This window comes from Python bivittatus, unplaced genomic scaffold (genome assembly GCF_059951505.1).
Source record: "Python bivittatus isolate LINGU-HERP-01145 unplaced genomic scaffold, Pbiv_v1 ctg000330_np1212, whole genome shotgun sequence".
Lineage (NCBI taxonomy): Eukaryota > Metazoa > Chordata > Lepidosauria > Squamata > Pythonidae > Python > Python bivittatus.
The window spans coordinates 32,656,506-32,673,696 of NW_028277058.1; the positions used below are offsets into that span (position 1 = coordinate 32,656,506).

At 34.5% G+C, this 17,191-nt stretch overlaps 1 protein-coding gene across 9 annotated transcripts in view; it reads left to right on the forward strand.

Annotated features, from left to right (window-relative positions):
• CNOT4 (CCR4-NOT transcription complex subunit 4) overlaps positions 1 to 17,191 on the forward strand; it is an 84,291-nt gene that overhangs the window by 53,395 nt on the left and 13,705 nt on the right. For 5 of the 9 annotated variants that reach the window (XM_015889092.3, XM_015889093.3, XM_007434305.4 and 2 more), the window contains 2 exons: positions 9,205 to 9,417; positions 10,080 to 10,989. The exons of 1 other annotated variant lie outside the window; for it this stretch is intronic. In XM_015889092.3, coding sequence (XP_015744578.1) covers positions 9,205 to 9,417; positions 10,080 to 10,381 — 515 coding nt within the window. In that variant the 3' untranslated portion in view covers positions 10,382 to 10,989. Of the gene's footprint in view, positions 1 to 9,204; positions 9,418 to 10,079; positions 10,990 to 17,191 lie in introns of those variants that run through there. 3 more of the 9 variants (XM_015889094.3, XM_015889095.3, XM_007434309.4) reach the window with 1 other exon arrangement.

Consider the following 17,191-nt stretch of genomic DNA (forward strand, 5'->3'; position numbering starts at 1 on the left):
TCTTTGCTGACAATATCAGACTGGCAAGCCAAACTGGGGAATATGTAGCAATGGCAAAATTAACAGTATACATCCAGAACAGAAGTTTCACTAAATTTTAAGCAAGATTGGCTTCGCTATATATTACATGTCACACAATAAGGCAAACTGAAATACTTAGAGTATGGTTTTTAAGGGGGAAATATTTGATGTGAAGATACTAGCCAGAAGTAATTTTAATGCTTATAAATAATTTGATGTAATCACCAATCAGGTTCAATGGGAGGGCATCTAGAACTTCATATTGCTTTTTACTGACTTTTTACTATTTTTCATTTTTCATATGATCTTGTGCATTTAAAATTTTTTTTTTAATTATCCATTCAATTGTGCCTGATTCTCAGAGACTGTCTGGACAAGTCCCTGCAGTTTTATTAGCAAAGTTTTTCACTGAATGGGAGATGAACTTACAACCTTTATTTTTTTTATTTTTTTCAAATTTGAAATTCATTATTTCATTGATTAAATACTTGAATATATAAATCTAGGCTCATATCACCTTGAGAAAAAATTGTAAATCACTACAGAACTTCAAACATTATTTTTTATATTAATGTCACCAGACAATGATAAATTCTGGTGACATTAATATAAATATTAATGTTTAAAGTTCTGTAGTAATTTACAATTCTTGGAATTTACAGTTCTTGGCAAGGAGAGACTGACAGATATTAACAACAGTGGAGCCACCTCAACAACTCACCATTCCCTTGGGGCCCCCAAGCCTGATGGTATAGCCAAGTCTTGAGGGACTTGCAAAAAGTTAACAAGGATGGAGCCAGCCTGGCCTCAGGTTTGGGGGGGATGATGTTCTATAAGGCAGGCACCACGGCAGAAAAGGCCCATCTCCAGGGTCCTGCCAGATGTAGGTCTTTAGTAGACAGGACACGCAACATACCTCTTCTGCCAGATCTGATGGGGCGGGCAGATATAATTGGGAAGAGGCAGTCGCTCAAATAACCCGGCCCCATGCCATGAAGGCTTTAAAGGTCAAAACCAGCACCTTGAATTGGACTCAGAAGCAAACTGGCACCAAATGCAGCTCGCAGAACAGAGGTGTAACGTTTGCCATTCTAGGCACGCACATAACTGCCCATGCTGCTACATTCTGAAGCTGAAGCTGTTGGATACTCTTCAAGGGCAGACCCCATACAGAGCACATTACAATAAGCCATCCAGGAGGTGACCAGGGCATGAGTGACTGTGAGCAGAGCCTCCCGATCTAGGAATGGGCACAACTGGCACACAACACAAAGCTGTGCAAAAGCTCTCCTAGCCACAATTGCCATCTGCTCTTTGAGCAGGAGTTGCAAGTCTAGAAGAACCCCCAAATTACTAGTTTTAGTTACTAGATCTCTTAATTTAACCCTCATTCCATCTCATGAGCAGAAAAGATTGGAAAAAATTGAAGTAATGCTTTAAAACATTTATTTCCAATGTACGTTTTTCACTTTATGAAAAGTGTTTAACACATGATTTTCATATTCTGAAAACCTCCCCCCATGCAACGATAAAACATTAAAAAAATACAAGGTCATTACAGTTCATGTACTGAGACAATGTATGACTTGAAAATGTTTTTTCTACTTTCTGGTACACTCTTGTTTTCACAAGAGAAGGGAGAATGTCTGAATGTTTTCATTGCTGCTTGGCTGTCTTCCCCACTTTTGTAGAGGTTGGCTTAACTAACCTATAGATGAGCAGTTCATTTGGTAACTGTACATTTATATTTGCAAAGATTAGAGTGCTCTGAAAATTACAAAATGAGCAGACCATAAAATGAACTACTACAGACTGTTTTATTGAAACAATTTTGAATTTGACATTAAAATATGCCAAGAATTGTATTGATTATGGGGAGATACAAATGTAAATGAACAAATTAAAAAATATTAATCCCAGGTTACGCTATATTAGTACTAAGGTAGCACAATTTTATAATGTATAAGTAATTTTCTTGCTAATCTGAATTTTTTACAAATAAAACTACCAAAAGACACTTTTAAATTTTGTATGCCAATTGTAATGATTTTATAAGGAAACCAAGTTGTACATTATATGTTTCTAAAGTAAATATAGGCAGTCTTTTTCATCATACAGTCTGCAATTAAAAAGAAAATCATTCTGGCAACTGAAGAGGGGTTATGTCTGTTGGTGCTGGGGAAATGTGTTCTTTCGGGTTATTTTAAGATTTTATGTGTGTTTACCCATACATATGAATATGACACACACACATAAAAAAGAACCAATACACTGTGGTGGTTAAATTACTGGACTAGGAGGAGGGAGATCCAGGTTCTAGTTCTGTAATCGCGGAAGCTGGTTGGGTAGGTGATTTTGGGCCTGTTGTTCTGTCTCAGTCCTAGACTGCAAAGTCAAAAAACATTCTGTCTACCAAACCACACTGGACCAGCCTGGTAATTTATAGTCCATAACTGTCAGTGAAGAGGCTTTCATCCTGTAGTGGGTTGATTTGAGCTGATGATTTATTTATGCATGTGTTTGCACATGCGGCAATTGCAAGCTAGTCTGGGGGTTTCAGATTATAAATTGCCCAATCTGTCCTAAAGCAACACATTAGGTAGTCAATAATGTTAAAATATCAATTAAAATATCAATTCTGATTAAAATAATAGTTTTAATCAGAATTGAAGCAAACATATTCCTTCAGACACTGAAGGAAGTTTGCATGACAACTTAGTTGCTTGTAGCAGTAATTTGAAACTCCTTATATATTGAGCAGAAAGAAAAAAACATGCCCACTGCAAACTTCTACATTTGACTGAAACTGTCTTTTTAAAAAATAGTGTAACACATTGTAGTTAAAGAAGCACTTAGTATATGTAATGAAATATCCTTTTAATTTTTAGCATTACATTCTGTGTAGGTGCCCTCTGTATGGTGCTGTGTTGAAGTCATTGAAAGGATTAAAATAGTGATTACCTCACTGAAGCTACACAATGCTGAGATTTGCTTTTGCTCGTCTTGCCCAACTCTTCCAATATGTTGCTAGAGGCAATGAGTACTATGAGTGTCTGATACATATAGTTATAATAGGTGATGATAAACCAATGCCTGGGTGGCATTGCTTTAGTTTGTTGGCACAAATGTAGGATGATGGATGATAAAATGTTCCTTGTTGAGAAGGAATCATATATAGTATATAGAAACTGGACCTTTCTTTCTGACACCTAGTTTTGTGTAGGATTTTTTTTCCTCTTGTTTGGAGGAGAGCCTGATAGTTGAGATATAAATGCACACTCCACTTATAATTAGTAATCTTAGTTTGCAGATCATTAAGCTGGTCCTTAGGAGCTTGAAGATACTATGTTCTATCATATTTGGTTGATGGTAAAAAGTTTTCAAGTAATAAATCAATTATGTCCAGAATAATATCTAAGTGAATTTAGAATCAATTTCAGTTAACCAACTCTGGTACCTATGTATGAAAAGCTTCTATTATGAATGTCAACATGCTTCAACTAAAATGACTTTTCTGGTGGATTTATGTGTATCTATTTGCACACATGGGTGTTTATCCCCCTCTTGTGGTGAAATATATGTAGTAGTTACTTGTTATATTCTGAACTGTTGCTAAGATAACTGTATAGTGATGTCCTTGTAGTCTCTAGGATTACAGTGGGGCAAAAAAGTATTTAGTCAGCCACCAATTGTGCAAGTTCTCCCACTTAAAAAGATGAGAGAGGCCTGTAATTTTCATCATAGGTATACCTCAACTATGAGAGACAAAATGGGGGAAAAAATCCAGAAAATCACATTGTCTGATTTTTAAAGAATTTATTTGCAAATCATGGTGGAAAATAAGTATTTGGTCAGTATCAAAAGTTCATCTCAATACTTTGTTATATATCCTTTGTTGGCAATGACAGAGGTCAAACGTTTTCTGTAAGTCTCCACAAGGTTTTCACACACTGTTGCTGGTATTTTGGCCCATTCCTCCATGCAGATCTCCTCTAGAGCAGTGATGTTTTGGGGCTGTCGCTGGGCAACACGGACTTTCAACTCCCTCCAAAGGTTTTCCATGGGGTTGAGATCTGGAGACTGGCTAGGCCACTCCAGGACCTTGAAATGCTTCTTACGAAGCCACTCCTTCGTTGCCCGGGCAGTGTGTTTGGGATCATTGTCATGCTGAAAGACCCAGCCACGTTTCATCTTCAATGCCCTTGCTGATGGAAGGAGGTGTTCACTCAAAATCTCACGATACATGGCCCCATTCATTCTTTCCTTTACACGGATCAGTCGTCCTGGTCCCTTTGCAGAAAAACAGCCCCAAAGCATGATGTTTCCACCCCCATGCTTCACAGTAGGTATGGTGTTCTTTGGATGCAACTCAGCATTCTCTCTCCTCCAAACACGACAAGTTGAGTTTAGACCAAAACGTTTTACTTTGGTTTCATCTGACCGTATGACACTCTCCCAATCCTCTTCTGGATCATCCAAATGCTCTCTAGCAAACTTCAGATGGGCCCAGACATGTACTGGCTTAAGCAGGGGGACACATCTGGCACTGCAGGATTTGAGTCCCTGGCAGCATAGTGTGTTACTGATGGTAGCCTTTGTTACTTTGGGCCCAGCTCTCTGCAGGTCCCCCCATGTGGTTCTGGGATTTTTGCTCACCGTTCTTGTGATCATTTTGTCCCCACAGGGTGAGATCTTACCTGGAGCCCCAGATCAAGGGAGATTATCAGTGGTCTTGTATGTCTTCCATTTTCTAATTATTGCTCCCACAGTTGATTTCTTCACACCAAGCTGCTTGCCTATTGCAGATTCAGTCTTCCCAGCCTGGTGCAGGTCTACAATTTTGTTTCTGGTGTCCTTCAACAGCTCTTTGGTCTTGGCCATAGTGGAGTTTGGAGTGTGACTGTTTGAGGTTGTGGACAGGTGTCTTTTATACTGATAACAAGGTCAAACAGGTGCTATTACTACAGGTAACAAGTGGAGGACAGAGGAGCCTCTTGAAGAAGTAGTTACAGGTCTGTGAGAGCCAGACATCTTGCTTGTTTGTAGGTGACCAAATACTTATTTTCCACCATGATTTGCAAATAAATTCTTTAAAAATCAGACAATGTGATTTTCTGGATTTTTTTCCCCATTTTGTCTCTCATAGTTGAGGTATACCTATGATGAAAATTACAGGCCTCTCTCATCTTTTTAAGTGGGAGAACTTGCACAATTGGTGGCTGACTAAATACTTTTTTGCCCCACTGTATATCAAAACTTGAATGCTTAGATATTTTCTATATCTAATGTTTAGATATTTTCTATAATCTTTTAGTCCAGTATAAACTGATGCTACAATTAAAATGTTTTTAAGAAATGTTTAGTTTTTTCTTTTTAAATTTTTGTTGATTTAAAGAATAAAGTATAGCTCAGTCTACTATTTGGAGCCTGGTGATAAGCATTTTATCTCTTCTGCTTCTATAGTCCATTATTGTATAGAAGAACATGGGAAGTTTTTCAGATTAAAATGAATGACATGGTTATAGCAACAGAAACACAGCTTTCTAGATATTGAAACCAAAATCCCTCTCCTTTTTTTTTTTTTGTGCTGATGATTAACACTTCCATTTTATATGTGCAGTTTTGCCACTGATTTCTGGAATCAGGGCTTAAGGGCACTTGTTATTTTCATTGCATCTGTATCTTGTAATTCCAGTAATGTAGAATGAAGCTGTTGGTATCTAATCCTTTCAACTTAATGCTTATAGAAGAACTCCTGTAGCATTATTTGTTATAAATTCATCTAGCATAGGAATTAACACACTTGTCTATTTTACTAACCTTTCATTAACATCTAATGGGTAGGAAAATATTCATGTAGTAAATTCATAGATCACTTTATGAACACTACCATTCTGAGCATGTCTGAAAGAAAGCTTTATTTGGATTTAGTTAGCATGTCAAAAATTGAGTTATATTGTATTTAATTTTGGCAAATTTAGTATTTTAGGGCAGATTGTTGGAAAGATTTTTGTAGAAATTTGATTAAAGGAAATTTAACTAACCATACTTCAAAAAATTAGCAGCATGGAGTGTTCTCATTAAAAAATATAAATGTTTCTACAAATGATAATTCATTTACTACACCAATTTCTTAAAAGGTTGTTCTAGAACAAGAACTGTTTTTTGATAAGCCACAAGGAATTGTACTTAAATCAACTTAATAAATCATTTCACAATCTTATTGTAGTATACTGATACTTTTCCATTTAAAAAAATATGCATTTCTTATTTAAATATAGCATATTCAGTTTATAATATAGCAAAAATTTTGCTATATTTACATTTTCCTTATTAATTTGTTTACTAGTAAAACAGTTTTTCCATTGAAGTGCTTTTTTGTCTTCACTTTATTTCTTATACTGCTAGATAACTGAAGATATAACATAAACATTCAATTTCCAGTGGGCTAATGGAATAATAATAGTCTAATTATTGTGAGTAGATTCACTATTTGTTTCAAATATGTTATTAGAAACATGTTTGGATCCAATTTTAAATGAAGTGTAGAAGCACCACTATTAAGTGTGTGTGTGTGTGTGTGTGTGTGTATATATAACACATGATTAAATTAACAGTTTCTTTAAAAGATTTAAGATTGGACATGTTTTATTTCTTCCTATTATTTTTGGATACAGTAAACCTCCCATTATCAGTCAAGAGCAGCTTTTTAATTAGTTAATATAGCAACAAAAATCATATTTTACAGTTGGGGATGAGAATTAACTTTTATCAACAGATCTTTCGCATTTCTAGTAACAATCACAAAGCTAATAAATATATGCTAAGTGCCAAAGAATTTCATAAACATAGTGACTTGGGATCCAGTGGCATTTTTTTTTTCTCAAAAAGCTTTGGATATTGTGTATGCTCAACGATAATCATATAATGTATTTCAGAAGTACAGACTTGTCTCCTTCCTAACATTACAGTTTTCTGTGTACTGGGTGGGGATGGGGGGGCTGTATGGTTGGTCATAGGCTATACAAATAATAATAATTTATTAAATTTCTCTCTCAATCTCTCTCTGCTGTAAGCACAGCATTAAAGGGAGGTCGTTCTAATCTCACTGAAATACTGAGGAGGAAAGAGGAGTCCATGAAAGGACTAATGTTTAAGAACAATATTGGCTTGAAATTAGCTGTGTTATAGTTAAATGGCTTTTATATGACTGAAAATTGGAAGGAATATTAATATTATATATTTGCAAACACAAAAGCATACTATGAAAAATTGGGCCTTCAATAAATAAATTATTCCATCTAGGTAATATGAATGATAATTACTTAGAATTAAACTGAACAAACTCTAATTAAAAATATTAAGGCTATAATTTCTTATATGAATTTAAGTGGGTTTAATCCTACTGAAATGTGTGTGGTTCTTTTCCCCACTCCCAATAAGCCAAATGAAGGAAGAGGGCAGGAAAGAGGAAGTTGCAGATGTATCGAACAAGATATATATCCAACATATCTTGAAATCTTTGAAGTAATTCTTGAGGATGTTTAGTCAGTTTTGGGAAGCTTAAACTATTGAAAACTATTCATGTATGAAATAGTAACATCTATATTTACTGAATTCAGGTGTTTAATAGCGGTGATTTTTAGCTACTAGAAGTGACAAAATACTAAATGTAGTATAACTATGTGGTTTTAGTTCTCACTGTGTAAATTTTGTGATAAAGATACAACAGTGTTTTGGGGTGGGGATTAACACAAATCTTAATTGAAGACATCTTAAGTACTGCAATTCAATTTCCTCTTCTCAAAGAAGAAATTTTAAGGACAAGTCATGAATGAATATGTAAACTGAATCCATTTTGAACTGAATCAGAAATTATTCTGCAGCTCTGATCTGATCTCTTTCTTTTATATTCCTTTTGGTCTGTTGTTTTGAAATACAATGAGTGGTATTACATAACACAGATTTATGTTGAATATATTGAAAATAGTCTTGTTGGATCAGTCCCAGAATCTGTCTCAATCATATACATAGATTATATTTTCCGGAATAAGTATTGTAATCATCTGCTTTCTCTTTGCAAAACTTCTCAGACTTTTGCTCCTTGGTGTATAGAGCACAATTAATAATGATTAAACACGGAGAGCCTGGTCAAAATAGATGGGTGATGTTTTGTTTTGTGAAGGGTATAAAGGATATTGCTTAGGATCTATTAATGGAGGATTTTGGTAGTCACTGGCTAGCTACGTGACTCTTGAATATTTGATATCTGCCTCCTGATTGTCCCCTAAGAATACCTATGGGGTTTCCCCCAGAGACTTGGACATTCCATTTAGTTTTGATAGCTGTTGAAAGGCATTTTTCCTATAACTATGGCAAATCCCTTTTAAATACAATATTACCTAATCTAGTGGTTGTTGCCATATCTGATGAGGTATTTTCTAAGTTGTATATTTGAGAGAAGTTCAAAGAGTGCGGTATTGATAGGATTAAAAACCAAATTGCTGGAAGTTTCCTGTAAGATTAAAAATTGCCACTAAATTTGTCTTCCTTAAAAAGTAGAGATGCTGTAGCTTTGTAGATCAGTATGATAATGCATTTGGTCTTCCACTTTACAGCTTGTTGAAATCTTTCTGAAAAATATTAGAAATTCCTTCTCTCTTCACTCTCTGAGATTCTGGTTGTTCCCACTTTCAGTACTTATTGTCTTTCCCTTTTTGAAAGTAGATTTAGAAGGCTTTTGCAGCTGTAATCCTGGTGAGGATTCGGTAATCTTGCTTGTATCTTCTTTGTGTAGGAAACTGTTAAATACCCTACCATTAAGCAAAGCAGGCAAATTTATCTATGAGTAAGGCTGCTTTCATATAAAAGATGTGGTTATTTTCTTGCTAGTAAAGGAAGAATCATTCTTTTTTCAATTGTTAAGGTTTCTGCCCAGATTTAGTGGGGAAGGATTTAATTTTTTCTCCACTAGATGTTTAAATAATTCTATATTCTACAGCAGCTCAGCATTCAAGCTTCATCTTGATATATCATCCTCCCATTCTCTTGATAGGAAATCAGTGTTAAATGCTTAGAGAGCCACCATCTTTCACTAAAAACAGCATCTGTTTCTAACTTCAGCTTTTTATTTTCTATCTTTCATTTTCTTTTTTCTTTTTTTTTTGTTGATAAATCTCCCAGACAACAACAGTTCTGTAGAGAGTTTAAATATGAAGGAATGGCAGGACGGGCTAAGGGCACTTCTACCGAACATTAACATCAACTTTGGTGGACTGCCCAATGCTACTTCCCCCTCCAACGCCAACCACAGTGTACCAACGTCCAACACTGCCACAACCGACAGCCTGAATTGGGACAGCCCTGGGAGCTGGATGGACCCCGCAATCATCACAGGTAACAATTTCTCGCTCATTCAGCTCCATTGACAATTGTCAAGTGCATATTTGGCACAAATTAATCAATACTCCTTTTTTGGAAAAAAGCAATTCAATGCGGTGGTCTCTTCCAGCTTCCATCCACCAACTTTCAAGAGGCCCAGAAATCTTAGAACAAATGAACATTAATACCCCACAATCTTTTCTGTTGCATGCCTGACATCTTTCTTAGCATATCTTAGGTTTCTGTAGGTTCCCACATCATCTGATGGCATGCTTTTCTTTGCAATATGGTTCCTAGGTACTGAATTTTTACTGGATTTTTTTTCATTAAAAAGGGACATACTCCACTGTTTATAAAGCTCTCTTTATAAGGCTATTTGTTTCCCTTGTAAAGATTAATTATGATTTGGAAAGGTTGAAAACGAAGTAATTGTATATGATTATGGATGAATATCTGGGCAAGTGTGAAAAATCATCTTAAGGGACAAATGCTCCCCAGGAAAACTCAACTTCAGTTGTGTTTGAAAAACTGTATTAATAGTCATTTCATTTCTGCAAGCTAATAATTCTTCTTTCTGATCTGGCTACTGGTTAAATTATGCTGTCCTATTTCAAATATGAAGTTCTTACTTGCTTTGAGTTAACCTATTTCTCCCCCTGTGTTTCTCTTCTTCCTAGGTATCCCAGCCTCCGCTGGAAACAGTTTAGACTCTCTTCAAGACGACAATCCACCACATTGGCTAAAGTCTCTTCAGGCTCTCACAGAGATGGATGGCCCCAGTGCTGCCCCAACACAGACCCCCCACAGTAACCCTTTCAGTACACAAATTCCATTGCACAGAGCCAGCTGGAACCCCTATTCCCCTCCTTCAAACCCTGCCAGTTTCCACTCTCCTCCCCCAGGCTTTCAGACAGCTTTCAGACCCCCCAGTAAACCCCCCACAGATTTACTACAGAGCTCGGCGTTGGATCGTCATTAGGAAAAGTACAAAAACATTAGAAATGCAGGAATTGCTCCTCCCAGACTTCCTGTACCCATCTATGGCCCCTCTTCCATATTTTTCTTTCTGAAGAATCTGGTTCCTGATCAAAAATCTTTCCCAGCCAGCTTCCAAATGCAATGCAATCACAGGGTCATAACTATTATATTTTTTTTGTTATGTTTTGCTGAGTCAGTGTTTGAAATACACTGTTTAAAAACTATTTCTTTAAACACACTAAGAGAGAGAAATCAAAGTGCATAATAATATTTTCATAAAACTTTTGCACATAATTATTTTAGCATAGCAGAAAATGTCAAGTTGACAATAGCAGAAAAATAATACAAAATTCAGAATCCAGTGCAGAGATATAGTGGGGAGAAGCAACATTCTTGTTGCATTCTGTGAGTTGATTATACAGGGAAATACTTTTTTCTCTCTCTTTTGAAGGGGTGGGACAGTATTGTCAGTAAAGTTTTGGCATAAAGTAGGTAAAGGACAATTTGCCTGTAGAAATAACTGACATGTTGCTAAGAAATGGTTTAACAGAGGGGATTTTTTAAAGTTTTGGCTTTAGATTTCAAATAAATGTAATGTTTTAAAAATATCACAGATTTAATACCTAGCATATACATAATATAATTATAAGCAGCTGAAACACGAGTGATATTCACTTCAATCTTTCTGTCTTCTTGTCAGTCTCTTTTTTTTTTTTATCACCTGATTAAGACACTCTGGGATAGCACTGCATTGGGGCCACAAGATCATCATCAGGAGCATAACCTTTGACGACCTCTGCCTGCAGCTTTTACTTAACCTTGTAGTTTCTGGACGTTTGTGCAGTATTGAAAGACAGGAAAAAAAAGAAACATAAAATTAAACATGGTTATAACCTGACGCTAAAACTAAAAACAAGGAAATGTACCTCTTTCTTCAGAATTAAAACTAAAATCTTAAATAAAACAGAAAACTTGATGACAGCTTTTTGTGAATTCTCTTTTGTCTGTTTTTGATTATGTATATGTCAATTTCTGTGATAAAGTTTCCAAAAGATTCTTGAGACTCTGTACTCCCCCATGGAGCATTTGACATCCCTACTTTAACACCATTATTTATATTTTTATGTCACATCTCATTTTTATTTGCCCGAATAAATGTTATGCTATCCTCCCTGGCAATTCTCTCTCCTCTGCTTTTAAACTCAAGAATTTTTAATTTGAACAGACAGTCTGTCTTATTAGATTATAATTGGTATTTTGTAGTATATTCCTAATAGTCATACCTTATTGGAATCTGTAGCTTCATTTTAAACATCATTATTCAACTTAATATATTTAAAGAGTGTATTCACTATCTTGATTTAGACTTCATATTTCAGAAATGAAAATAATTCAGTGTACTGAGAAAGTATTTGATCCAGTGAGGGAGTTTTGCAAGCTGAAAGGTGCATTTGTGATTCTTGTCAATTTCATACAAACATAGAAGTCATAGACATACAAAGGCAACAGGTGGCTTTCCAAAACTCATTTCCTGACAGTAGGAATGTCCCTTTCCCATTTCAAAAAACAAATGCTGATTTTTAACTTTTTTTTTTCTTCTACACATCAGCATGCATTGTTCCCTATTGTGGATAATCAAATTTATATTGTAAAGGCCTAGTTCAGATATAATATTTTTAGTCCAATAAATCCATGCAATGTCATCCTAGGAACAAACTATATCTGAACTGTGTTATATTTCCAGCTTCACAAATGCTTCTGGTTTTAACAAAGCTATCTTAATTTCTTAAACCAGTTTTCTGTGACATCTGAATCAGCAAATGCTGATTTAAAGGATCCATCAGAATATAAAGTTGGGAGCACAGCAAGAGGTTGGAATCCACTGCTACTGGTTATTAGCTAGAAATTATGAAAAATTTTCAATCCTACCTCCGTGAAAAGTATAGTTATTTGACAATTTTCTAGGTGGTGGTGTTAGTGGGACCTTTTGGTTCTGGTATGCCATTACCCTTTACCAGAAGAAGTGCTAGGATGGAACATATGGAAATATAGCTTCTTTCTAGGCTAAGTAAATCATAGTTCAAAACACTTGAAGATCTTCCCAGGTATGCAGTTATACAATAAGAGATGTAACAATGATTGAGATGATTCTGAAACTTAATAAAATTCAGTTTGGCAGCACATATAATATTGGCTATATATTCTATATCAAGGTGTATTTAATAAAAAACCTTCAAGATGAAAGCTACTATTGTGCACAATAAAAATCTGGACTAACCCAATGAAAAGTTGACTTACTATTTGTGCCTTTGCAGGAAAATTAGACAAATGTAGAGTACAATTTTATAGTTTCCATTTTGATGCAGTTGCTGCACAGAAGCCTAAATAGCTTATGTCAGTGCACTTATGCTTGTGAGCAACAAAAGCTGTGAGTAAGTGAGATTGCTTCTTTTAAACCTACAGAGTGTCACCCACCTTCAGTTCTAATCTATAAATTGTTAACATTGTTCTTTTGGGTTGGAAAGGGCAATTAATTACTAATTTTTCATAAATAATGAGATGCTAACTCCTTTATATCCTTATTATATATGAGTGTGCACACCTTCGAGTGAGTCTGGCTCCTGGCAACTGCCTTGACCAATACCTGCAGTTTTCTTCTTGGCAAGATTTTTGGAAGTGGTTTGCCACTGCCTGCTTCCTAGGGCTGAGCGAGAGTGACTGACCAGTTGGCTTCATGCCTAAGATGGGACTAGCACTCACGGTCTCCTGATTTCTAGTTGGTGCCTTAACTATCACACCAAATTGATTCTCTGAATATATTATTTGTAATAGCTATTGTTGTGATGGAAGGCATGAGCGAGGAGGATCGTGGCATGGAGGTCCAAGGTCATAGGGATGGGGAGAGGAATCCCAAGCATCTCCTCAGCCCTCAGCCAGAGGGTGTGAAAGTGAAGAGAAGGAGACTGGCACCACCCTAAGGAATTCAGAGTGTTTAGTTGCTGTCGTTGGGGGTTAGAGTTAGTCTGGCGAGATTCAGTCTAGTGGATGTAAGCTAATAAAGTAACTGAACTGTTCCTGAATTGTCCCACTGAGTTTCTTGGGCTGAACCTGACAATTGTAAAGTATTTTGGAAGAAAAAAATCTAACGGATTTTTTGCCTTCTGTATATTTTTTAGCAGCATCTATGTCTCATTCAGGTTTCCATTGTGAAGGGAATAATATATCCCAAATGTGCTGCCTTATAATATAATTTTTAAAATGAAATACTTCAATTGCCCTATATCTGAGTCTATATATGATATTTCTATTCTTAATTTTTTTAGTATTGAACAAAAAGTTTAATGTTTCTTTGCCAAAATGTTAATATTTTATCTAGCAGTTCTACTGAGAGAGTTTGAATTTTTTAAAAAAAAAAAAAATTAAAGTGCTCTCATTTTAACTGCCTCAGTTCAACCCCAAATATGTAAATATTTCTTATTCCAGATTTTCATTTCCCTTTTTAATCTTCCACATTGAGATAAACTTATTATTAAATAGTTTGTTAATGTTTTTGGTGATATTAATTCCTAGATTTATACTGGTGGGTTTGCTTTCCACTGGTATATTTAAAGTATTAGCTATCCTGGTATATTTAAAGTATTAGCTATCCTTGTATTTTAGGAAAGTTACGGAAGAACTCAGTCGTAACTTTTGAAAATTTACTACTAACCTTGATATTTCTGCAAAATCTTCCAATTCCTAATGTATTTAGCTGTATTACTAGAATTCGCAAATTTAATATTGTCTGCAAGTAAATTTAATAGGTAATTTTACCTTCTATTTTTATCCCTTTAATTTCCTTATTGCTATCAAGAACTACTGCTATGTTTCTATAAGATTAAATAATAAATGGGATAATGGACAGCCATGCTTTGTAGTTCTTGAAACTAGGTCTGATTCATAATTATTAATTATTTACTGGACATTGGGTATATTATAAATCTGACTTATCATGTTGAAAAAGTAATTGCCAAAATTAAAACTTGTTAAAGTTTGTTTTAGAAATAGTTCCTTCCACAGATCAAAAGTTTTAAAGATATCTAATGAGCATACTGATAGAGAAAATGTTAATTTACAAGAGTGAATAATAATTGGCAATTTTCTGATGGGGCTAGATATATTTCTTTTTGGAATGAAGTCTGATTGATTAGGGTGCATAATTTCCCCCCATAATTAAATTGAGATGTTTAGCTAGTAGTTTAGTATATTATTTATAATCAGTATTAAGAAGGGAGATAAGTCTGTAAGAAAATACTTCTAATGGATCTGCGTGGTTTAGGAATTAAAGGTATTTTAGAATTGCAGCATAATAAAGGAAAAAAATCTCCTTAATGACAAACATTCTCATTTAAGAATATTTTAAATGCCTTATAGAACTCATCTGTTAGCTCATCAGGACCTGAGAATTTTCCACTTTTAATATTTTTTAAAAAACCATATCAACTTCTGATTGTAAAAATGAGTCCAAGTACTGAGCATTTATTAAAGATAATTCTGTGAAATTCAGTTTATTTAAATACTTATTTTTTCTGTTGCAAGACTTTTAGAAGTGTACAGTTTTTTTAAAAAAGATCTGTGAACTTTTTACTAATATTTTTAGTATTTCTGATGATGTGACCATTAGTATCATTTATCGCCTTTATATATCACTTTTCTTTACCTTTTTGAAGCTGATTTGCCATTCATCTTGAGTTTTTATTATCAAATACATAGTATTTTTGTTTTAAAAATAAAAATCGGGCTAATAATTTTGCCAATTTCTAAATATCAGGCTTTTCTCCTCCCTCCCTCCCTTCCTCCCTCCTTTCCTCTATATATATACATTGAGCCTGTTCTGTTATATTTTATCCATACATCCTTAATTTCTGAAGATAATACATTCATTATTTATGTAGATTTCTATTTGATTCTGCTCATTTTACTTTTACTTTCACCTCTTATATACTGGATTTATCTCTATTTGGGTTAATTTACTGGAAAAAAAATTTAAAGCCCAAATATATATCTTCAAATGAGACTGGCATCTACTTGAATAATATATAAAGTCTTTTGTTAATGGATGCATTATACCCCAAATATCAGTAAGTTCATGCAGTTGTATCAAATTCTTCAAACTCTTAGATGCTAAAGATTGTCTTCTGTTTTTCTGATTGTTTTCTCACCTGATGTACCTGCTTCAATATTTAAATTACTCCAAATTCTACTGGCCAAATTAGTTCAAGGCTTTCATGACTTTTTGTATAAACTTGATTGATTCTGATTTGGTGTTTATGTGAAGGCCAAATTATAGTTCCCTTTAATAAAAATAAATCTTCCCTCTATGTTTTTGAATCTTTTCTACCATAATGTCTATATTAGCTTTAAATAAGATGGCTATCCTTCTTGACTTGTTAGTCCCTTCTGCAAAAAATGCCTTTTCAAAATATTTATTTATTATTATTAATTTGTTGTATGCTGCCCAGTCACTTCCGGTGAGACGGGCGGCCATATACATTTGATTGATTAATAAATCAATAAATTTTAATCTTTTCTGATATATACATTTTCTGTAATATATAGATTGAAGGATCATAAGTATTAGTTGATTCTGATTCTTTTAATTGGATTGCCTAACCTCCAGCATTTAAACTATTCTTGTTTTGCTTACTATTTGTACAAAACAAACAGTGAAACCTCTGCTACCCTACTGAGCAACACATGTGTGATTAAATTTGTGAGGGTATTATGAATTTTCAGGCTAATTGTCCTTTTTCGCCCCTTATACCCTTTTTCCCCCAACCACCCCCAGTTCTCTTCTCCATTTATTCTCCCACCCTCACCTTTCCAACCTGTTTGGGTCACATGTAATCAGAGTTCACAGAGGATTAATTAGATCTTCTAACTAGTTTTGGGGATTGTTGAACTTCAGCTCCTCCCTTTCCAGCTTGCTTTGTCCTTATATTAACCTTTAAACAAAGTTTGCCATTTTCTGTGTTCTGTCTTTCTCACTTCTTAACTAATTTGAAAGAATATCAATCATGTGAGTCATAATCAGCAGCCATCTTACGAGTCCCAAATGCTAAAAGATCCCATTGTTGAATCTTTTATAAAGTTATAAGAGTTTTTTAAATATCAAAAATCTTTCTGTATTCTCATGAAGTATATGAAGACTTTGTTCATTTCTGGGAATGTAGAAATAATATCTTTTCTTTGTGGTTAAAATATTAGCTTGAAAGGAAACCTTTATTTATACCTTCTTCCTCTTTTTAACAATTCTTCTATCAGAGATTTGAAGGCTTTTCTTCTTTGTACTGTGCAAAGACTAATGTCTTGAAAAAACTAACATTTTTATCTCTGTCCCAATTTATCTCTTTTAGTCCACAAGATTTTATGTGGATTTTTTCTTTAAAAATTATGTGGATCAGATTCTTTAAATCTGATCATTTAAAATCTTACTAATACATGTCTTGGTTTTTGAAATTTATTGAATTCAGGAGAAGAGATTTAATGTGGATACATTTCATATCATTTTCTGTAAGCGTCAAATCTGGCAACTGGTTTTGAGTTATGATAGCCAATTAAATTAGTTATTTTCTGCATTTTCCTTAATTCCTCTAATTCTCAAATTATTTTTTCTGTTCCAATCCTGTATATCAGCCAAATACAATCTAATGTCAGTAATATATTTTTGAACTTTTCCAATATCAAGCTCATTTTTCATAGCAACATCACATGCTTTCACTAACAATCTGGGCAACCTCTGACACTTGAGAAGACAAATCGTTTAGTTGTT